Here is a 9,263-nt window from a genome sequence, read left to right on the forward strand (position 1 = left end):
CTGGGCCATTTTACAATAAAACTAAATGGCAGCATGAAAAGGTAACATTACATAATACTGACAAATGCAGACACCATTGGGCACTGACCTATAAGTCATTTCCATGACCATCAAACAAACCATTAATAATTGATCACCGTGTAGTTAATGATTATAACATGTAATGCCCAAGTCAGTGTATCTAGACAGATATATAATGCCTTTGTGTTACCACAAAACTCTCACTCCTCCCAATATCATCCAGGGGCATCCTATTCCACACTAATCTTCAATATGGCCTTCAATGGAACTTGGAATGTCTATCATCAGGAGAACTATGACAATTTCCTGAGGGCTGTAGGTAAGCGTACTCATTAATGAACTGCCTAAAATTACAAATATTCATCATTTTAAGAGATATAGCTATAACCGTCAGATGTTTTGTTACAAAATTACAATAGATGAAAAGAGCAAAAATTACACTTTTTTTTTCAATGTCATTTTATAGAGGTTGTTAATTCACCTCTTTTTGCACTCTTTTGTTTCGCAGACCTCAGTTTAAATCACAAGAACCATGTCCCCTTCCATCCATCTATAATCCAGTACCAGCATGTAAGCTGCCAGTACCAGCGCTCTCAGTCAGGAAAGTCAAGTCTATTAGTCACTGTGGGCTGAACTGTAAAATTCTGAGTTTCTTCTGCACACAGAAAAACATTTGGAGTGTAGCTAATAAACTATCAGGCACCTTGCTATATCAGTTTAGATATGTAAAACTTGAAAGGGTGGCTAGTACCGGATCAGTTAATTTAGGCGCAGATTGTGCCTAATAATTTGGGCACTGTTATGATGGCAGTGCCGCAAAGGTAATTTGGGCGCTGGTATTCTGCTATAGATTAGCAGAACTCTGGCTTCCAGAATTAGCGCCATTAGCAGCTTTGTTGTGCCTCAGGAGCAGCAGTGATGTGTTATGGAGTACAGCTATTACTATAGCCGAACTCTGTCAAGTCTCAGGAGTGGGGGTAATTCGCTATGAGACAGGCTCTGGGGGGGGGGGGCACAACCTGCTACAGAGTACAGCTACTATGAGGCTGAACTCAGTTTAGCAGCAATTGCTGGTGCCCAAGTTATTAGCAGAGCGGTGAGAGAGAATTGTGGTGATAGGTGATTGGGAGAAGGTTAGTGTTTGGCACAGGTAGTGAAAGGGATTTGGAGGCTGCTTTATATTTATTTCCTTTCAAACAATACCAGTTGCCTGGCATGAGGGCCAGGCCAAGGCAGAGGCGAGAGAAGCTCCAGCTTCAGGGCGCAGTGTAGGAGGGGGCACACAACTCACTCAGCTATCATTCCCCTATTGCGTAACAGAGAGAAATAAGAGAAGGGGATACATGGCAGTGACTGCAAGCCAGATAACTAGAGATTAAGGTGTTGGGGGGCGCTGGGGCACCTCTTACTCTATAGCAATCAGTGTGTGACGGCTGGGGTGTGCATCTTGGTGTCTCAGCCTTGGGTGCTAGAGGACCTTGTCCCAGCTCTACCTGGCATGCTGCTGAGCTTTCATGCATCAGTAGAGTCTGAATCACACTCCTGAAACAAGCATGCAGCAAATCCAGTCAAAACATCTGATCTACATGCTTGTTCAGGGTCTATGGCTACAAGTATTAGAGGCAGACGATCAGCAGGACAGCCAGGCAATTTGCATCATTTAAAAAAAAAAAATATGGCAGCCTTTATATCCCTCTCACTTCAAATGTCATGTAAGGTTGCATTCTTTGGGTGCTAGGTACACAGAGAGACATAAACACCTAAGGGGTAATTGTAGCCAACAGCAAGATAAAAGATCCATTATTAGAAGAGAACATTACAAGCAATTCAGCATAAGACTTTGATGTTTCAATTGTTTGAATTAACCTTTTGACACTCAAAACAATGTAGCTTATGCAGGATGCTTGTTGCCTTCTCAATAATAGAGGACCTTTAATCATGGAAGTCTTGAGTGCTAGTGGCAGTGGTTGGGAGGAGGGATAATGGGTTCTAGCTGGGGTAAGTATGTAAATATTGAGGATGGTAAATTAGATGCAAATAATTATGGGTTGATGCAGTGTTAAGCACATTGTTAATGCAAATGAACGCAGCTTGACAATGAACCAAGTGAATTAAACAACAATGGGATTTGCATAGGCCTCCATTCATTATTTGCATCTGATTGACAGATCTCTACACACATGGTGGAGTATGTTTGACAAATGTGTGTGTTTGGGGGGGGGGGGGGGGAGGGATAATTTTCAAGCATTTCTGAGTCAGCAGAAAGGCTAGATTCAGCCCTGATTGTGCCATGTTGCCACTGCATACCAGGCTTCCCGATTCACTGCCATACTCGTACAGCAATAGGTTCGCTACCATATTGGACCTATTGGCAGGAGACTGTAAGTGAACAATCAGCCAGCATCATGTGCCCCTTTTTTTATAGCTACTTCCCTCAGCTAACGTAGAGGATGCTATGAAGCTGTATACATTCTGGGCAGGGGAACCCCAAGTTCAAATTTGGAACTGATGCCCAGAGGTATCTATGGAATACCTCTCTTATAGTGACATCTCATAGAAACTGCCCTTATAATTTCATGCTCCCATAAATATCAGAAAGGCAAGGATTTGTGCTACTCCCAGCATCCATAATAAAGTCAGGAATACCCTGAACATTATAAATGAACTCTGCACGTTTAAACATGAAATGATGGTTTAAATGGAATAACAATGATAATAATGATAACAACAACAACTAATTAACATAAAATTACTTTTTTAGCATTCATTTCCCTTTTGTTTTGAATTCCAGGTTTGCCTGAGGATATTGTAAAAGTGGCAAAAGATATTAATCCAGTCATTGAAATCCAGCAAACTGGAAATGACTTTGTTGTCACATCAAAGACTCCAAAGCATTCTCAGACCAATTCATTTACTGTTGGAAAGGAGTCAGAAGTCACAGGTGTTGGTGGGAAAAAACTTAAGGTAATGAGTACATTGATGGCAACGTCCCGTGTCTATGCATGAGTGATGAATCTGATACTCTAAAGGTAGCCATACACTGGTCGATTTGCCATCAGATTCGACCAACAGATAGATCCCTCTCTGATCGAATCTGATCAGAGAGGGATCGTATGGCTGCCTTTACTGCAAACAGATTGTGAATCAATTTCAGCATGAAACCGATTACAATCTGTGAGGGTGCTCTATTGTTTAAACTTCCTGCCGGGACAGGAAGTTCAGTGAAGCTGCAGCCCTGGAGCCCGGAGCGGAGAAGACAGCGGAGACCGGGGGAGTCGTGCCGGCCGGAACAGGTAATGTATCATCGCTGTATTGCGTCAGTCGTCGGGCATTCGAACGCCGCTATCGACGCACTACTGACCCGCCGGCAATCGAGAAAAATCTTCCGCACGGACGGATCGACGGGAACCATTGATTTCGGACGGAAATCAATCGTTCTGTCAGCGTTTGCACGACGATTTCACAGCAGATTCGATCAGTGATCAAATCTGCTGTATATCGGCGGGAAAATCGTTAGGTGTATGGGCCCCTTAAAGGGGAACTTCAGCCTAAACAAACATACTGTCATTAAGTGACATTAGTTATGTTAATTAGAATAGATAGGTAATATAATTTTTTACCCACCCTGTTTTAAAAGAACAGGCAAATGTTTGTGATTCATGAGGGCTGCCATCTTTGTCATGGGGGCAGCCATCTTTTTGGTTGAAAGGAGGTGACAAGGAGCAGGAGACACAGTTCCAACTATCCTGTGTCCTGATTACCCCTCCCAGCTGCACACGCTAGGCTTCAAATGTCAAATTCAACATGTAAAAAAAAAAAATTGCACCAAAACAGCAGAACGAGAACAAAAACATCAGAAATCCCATCATGCTTTGCACAGCATCAGGGAAAAAAATGCCCGGGCAGTTTTCTTCTGTGCAGCTAAAAATGAGGCTTGTATAAGAGAAACAAAGTTCTGATGCTGTGAAACTGTTAAAGAAACACCAAGCCTTTTCAGTGCTGCTGAGTAGATTTTTAGTCTGGAGGTTCACATTAAGGCTACATTCTAAGTCATCTATGTTCTTTCAATGCAAATATATTGCAGTATATTGGTATGTTCACACTGACACCTTAGCAGTAGGGTGCGACAGTATCTGTTGCTATAACACGATGCATGTGGTGTGGTATGCATACTGTGTGCATTATCAGTTGCAGTGAAGTATATTTTGAATATACTGGGTGCTTCACATTGCATGCATAACGTGTGGTACAACTTTTGCCCTCTGCAATTGCATAATGTGCACTGCAACACCCCACTGTGAATGTACCTAAAATAAAGACAGAATCCTCTTATATAAAAGCCCTGTGTCTCTGCGTCCCAGGGTGTGTTTGGGTCCATGCTTTGCGCAACTGCGCATGTACAGGGGAGCAGAGACATGAAGGGGGAGTGACCACGGCTTGCAGGGGAGGATGGGGCCAAGGGGCGGGCGTATGCACGCGCGCTGCGGGCGCGAGTGGCGGACGTGTGAGCGTGGCGTGCGCATGCGCGGTGACAGACCTAGAGCCAGTTTTGAAACGGGCTTAGGTCAGCTAGTCCTATATAATAATTTTGAAGTGTCTCTGCGTCCCTGCACTTCCTGTGTGTGTGTGTGTCCGTGCTTTGCGCTTGTGCAGCACGGACACCCTTTACACAGGGAGAAGGATGGTCGGGCTTGTGTGCGCGCATTCACACTGACTGTGTGCGGCAGTGGCAGTGTTCACAGGGGAGGCAAGGGAGTTAACGCACAGACCTAGAGCCCATTTTTAAAGGGAATGTCCAAGCAAAATAAAAAAATGAGCTTCACTTACCTGGGGCTTCTACCAGCCCCATGCAGCCATCCTGTGCCCTCGTAGTCACTCACTGCTGCTCCAGTCCCCCACTGGCAGCTTGCCGACCTCGGAGGTCGGCGGGCCGGATTGCGTACCTTTTTACGCATTCCTGCTAGTACAGGAACATTAACACATACATTTTACGCATTATTGGTTCAATGCGTAAAAATGTACGCATTGAACCAGTAACGCGTAAAATTGTATGCGTTAATGTTCCTGCACTAGCGGGAATGCGTAAAAATGTACGCAATCCGGCCCGCCGACCACCGAGGTCGGCAAGCTGCCAGCGGGGGACTGGAGCAGCAGTGAGTGACTACGAGGGCACAGGATGGCTGCATGGGGCTGGTAGAAGCCCCAGGTAAGTAAATCTCATTTTTTTTTTTTTTTTGCTTGAACCTTCCCTTTAAACGGGCTTAGGACTAGTCAGTACATAAAAACATGGACGAGGCATATTTATTGTTTTTGCTTTTTTTAACCTAAATACTGAAGTCCAGTGCAAATGTTGCCTTCCTTGTATAGAGGTTACATATAATAGTTCTGCAATCCTCCGTATACAATCAAATAAACGTATACTTTTTCCTTTTTCAAATTTGTGTCTTTTCTTATTTAGGTCCTTGTCAACCTTGAAGGAGGGAAACTTGTAAGCAAGGGTGAAAATTTTTCTCACATTCAGGAAGTTCAAGGCAATGAAATGGTGGAGGTATGTATAGATTTAATAAACATTTATTTCTGAAAATCATGTACTGCAGATAACAGACTGAATTATAAGACATCAAAAATATTATTTTGTAGATAAGATGAAAAGCTGTCTTCTGGGACACAGTTTGTTGCATACCAAGAGATCCCCTCCCTCCATCTCTTCTCAGTCTAGCTAATGCAGATTGTAAAGGGCACCACAAAACAGGGCAGCTCTTGTGGACAGTTAATACAGTGGCTTGCAAAAGTATTCGGCCCCCTTGAAGTTTTTCACATTTTGTTACATTACTGCCACAAACATGAATCAATTTTATTGGAATTCCACGTGAAAGACCAATACAAAGTGGTGTACATGTGAGAAGTGGAACGAACATCATACATGATTCCAAACATTTTTTACAAATCAATAACTGCATAAGTGGGGTGTGCGTAATTATTCGGCCCCCTGAGTCAATACTTTGTAGAACCACCTTTTGCTGCAATTACAGCTGCCAGTCTTTTAGGGTATCTCTCTACCAGCTTTGCACATTTAGAGACTAAAACCCTTGCTCATTCTTCTTTGCAAAACAGCTCCAGCTCAGTCAGATTAGATGGACAGCGTTTGTGAACAGCAGTTTTCAGATCTTGCCACAGATTCTCGATTGGATTTGGATCTGGACCTTGACCGGGCTATTCTAACACATAGATATGTTTTGTTTTAAACCATTCCATTGTTGCCCTGGCTTTATGTTTAGGGTCATTGTCCTGCTGGAAGGTGAACCTCCACCCCAGTCTCAAGTCTTTTGCAGACTCCAAGAGGTTTTCTTCCAAGATTGCCCTGTATTTGGCTCCATCCATCTTCCCATCAACTCTGACCAGCTTCCCTGTCCCTGCTGAAGAGAAGCACCCCCAAAGCATGATGCTTCCCCCACCATATTTGACAGTGGCGATGGTGCGTTCAGAGTGTTATGCAGTGTTAGTTTTCCACCACACATAGCGCTTTGCATTTTGGCCAAAAAGTTCCATTTTGGTATCATCTGACCAGTGCACCTTCTTCCACATGTTTGCTGTGTCCCCCACATGGCTTGAGGTAAACTGCAAACAGGACTTCTTATGCTTTTCTGTTAACAATGGCTTTTTTCTTGCCACTCTTCCATAAAGGCCAACTTTGTGCAGTGCACGACTAATAGTTGTCCTATCGACAGATTCCCCCACCTGAGCTGTAGATCTCTGCAGCTCGTCCAGAGTCCCCATGTGCCTCTTGACTGCATTTCTGATCAGCGCTCTCCTTGTTCGGCCTGTGAGTTTAGGTGGACGGCCTTTTTTTTGCTAGGTTTACAGCTGAGCCATACTCCTTCCATTTCTGAATGATCGCTTGAACAGTGCTCCGTGGGATGTTCAAGGCTTTTGAAATCTTTTTGCAGCCTAAGCCTGATTTAAATTTCTCAATAACTTTATCCCTGACCTGTCTGGTGTGTTCTTTGGACTTCATGGTGTTGTTGCTCCCAATATTCTCTTAGACAACCTCTGTGGCCGTCACAGAGCAGCTGTATTTGTACTGACATTAGATTACACAGAGGTGCACTCTATTTAGTCATTAGCACTCATCAGGCAATGTCTATGGGCAACTGCACTCAGACCAAAGGGGGCTGAATAATTATGCACACTCCACTTTGCAGTTATTGATTTGTAAAAATGTTTGAAATCATGTATGATTTTCGTTCCACTTCTCAATTGTACACCACTTTGTGTTGGTCTTTCACGTGGAATTCCAATAAAATTGTTTCATGTTTGTGGCAGTAATGTGACAAAATGTGGAAAACTTCAAGGGGGCCGAATACTTTTGCAAGCCATTGTAAGTGCTCCACCTGCTAGATACATTCTAGTGCTTTATGGGGCTTAACATTTTTTCTATGAAATATTACATACAAACATTTCCCTAATCATTAGAGAAATGTTTGTATGTAATATTTCATAGAAAAAATGTTAAGCCCCATAAAGCACTAGACCTTCAATGTATACTAATGTACTATATATAAATATATATATATATATATATATATATATACACACACACACACACACACACACACACACACACACACACACACACACACACACATATGCGGCAGCCATGCCATATACTCCGCTGTTAACAGAAAGCTCTAACTCATGCCTTACAGCCCATAATATTTTAACTACCGTATATTCCGGCGTATAAGACGACTAGGCGTATAAGACAACCCCCCAACTTTTCCAGTTAAAATATAGAGTTTGGGATATACTCGCCGTATAAGACTACCCCTCCTCCAACGCAAACCAAATTAAAATAAAAAAATCATATACTGGTGCTATGTATGAACAGATACTGGTGCTGTACTGTATGTGTTACCCAGTATATAACAGTATATAGTCAATTGACTTGTTGCATTGGTCAACTCTCCCTAAGTGGATTGGTCAGCTCTCCTTGTCTACCTGTTTATCAGAGCGGTATGGAAGAATAGATTGCGCTCCCTCAGCAGGCAGATCTGAGAGGCGGTAACAGGATAGGGCGTATCACCCGGCATCTGTGACACCCGGCGTATAAGACGACCCCCAACTTTCCGGAAGATTTTCAAGGGTTAAAAAGTAGTCTTATACGCAGGAATATACAGTACCAGTATTTTTCAGAAAATAAGACGCTCCAGACTATAAGACACACCTGGGTTTAGAGGACGAAAACCAGGGGGAAAAAAATGTCTAAACATGGTGCATCTATAGTGCAGGGATGTCTTGTGGATGTGTCCCCCCCCAATTATTGTGTACCTCTTTTGTACCCCTTTTACTTCTTGTGTCCCCTGTGTCCTTCTGTCCCCTTTGTACCCTCCTGTGTCTCTTATGTGTCCTCATTTTCACCATGTATCCACGTGTCCCCCCCATGTTTCAGCCACTGTCCCCGTGTCCTGTTTTTGTCCCTCATGTGTCAGCTTGTGGACCAATGAGAATCATACTCAGGAATCTCAGGGCCTTATTTAATGGCCCTTAGTCAAACGCATGTGATTAAAATAAGTGGGCTCCCTGCCTTAGTTCACTTATGCTTTCATAAGTTAGCTGCTGCAATGAAACATTTTATTCCAGCATTATATACCGATAACAATAATGCGTGAATGAGTTAGCACATAACAATGACACTAATGTGGTTTTCTTTCTTGCAGAGAATCACAGTAGGCTCAGAAACACTGATCAGGAAGAGCAAGAAAGCATAACTTGATGAACATAACTTGATGAACATAAAAGTCTTTTTTTTTACCACTGACCTAGACAACTTTGCTGTGTAATAAAAACAATTAAGCAAATACTGGAGTATGTGTACATTTGAAACCAGCTTTTAGACGGAGCTATTGTCAAAATCTTTGTAAGTGGACAGGGTGGGGAAGGGTTACAACCTCTAGTGGGGTTTTTAATCATCTGATTACATGTTGTGGAAATGTACCCTAAGTTCACACTATGGGTATTGTGTAACCCACACTAAAATGTGGGTATAACACAAAGCGCACTCTGCACATTATAACAAGCATGTTACCTTTCATAGCATTGAGATTGCTATGGTAACTTGCTCATTAACGCACACAGGCCCATATGCAGTTATCTTGTTCTCCTGTGTTTTTTCCTAGGTGATATTTTCACAATTTGTCATTAAAATGCCTTTTAAAGAGACACTGAAGCGAGAATAATTCTTG

The 9,263-nt window shown here is 42.8% G+C and overlaps 1 protein-coding gene across 1 annotated transcript; it reads left to right on the forward strand.

Moving 5' to 3' along the window:
• Positions 1 to 210: 210 nt before the first annotated feature.
• Positions 211 to 8,879, forward strand: LOC137546480 (fatty acid-binding protein, liver-like). Its single transcript, XM_068269004.1, has 4 exons — positions 211 to 340; positions 2,813 to 2,985; positions 5,480 to 5,569; positions 8,739 to 8,879. The coding sequence occupies exons 1-4, from the start codon at positions 274 to 276 to the stop codon at positions 8,787 to 8,789; spliced, it is 381 nt and encodes a 126-aa protein (XP_068125105.1). The 5' UTR covers positions 211 to 273; the 3' UTR covers positions 8,790 to 8,879.
• Positions 8,880 to 9,263: the final 384 nt, after the last annotated feature.

This window comes from Hyperolius riggenbachi, chromosome 2 (genome assembly GCF_040937935.1).
Source record: "Hyperolius riggenbachi isolate aHypRig1 chromosome 2, aHypRig1.pri, whole genome shotgun sequence".
Lineage (NCBI taxonomy): Eukaryota > Metazoa > Chordata > Amphibia > Anura > Hyperoliidae > Hyperolius > Hyperolius riggenbachi.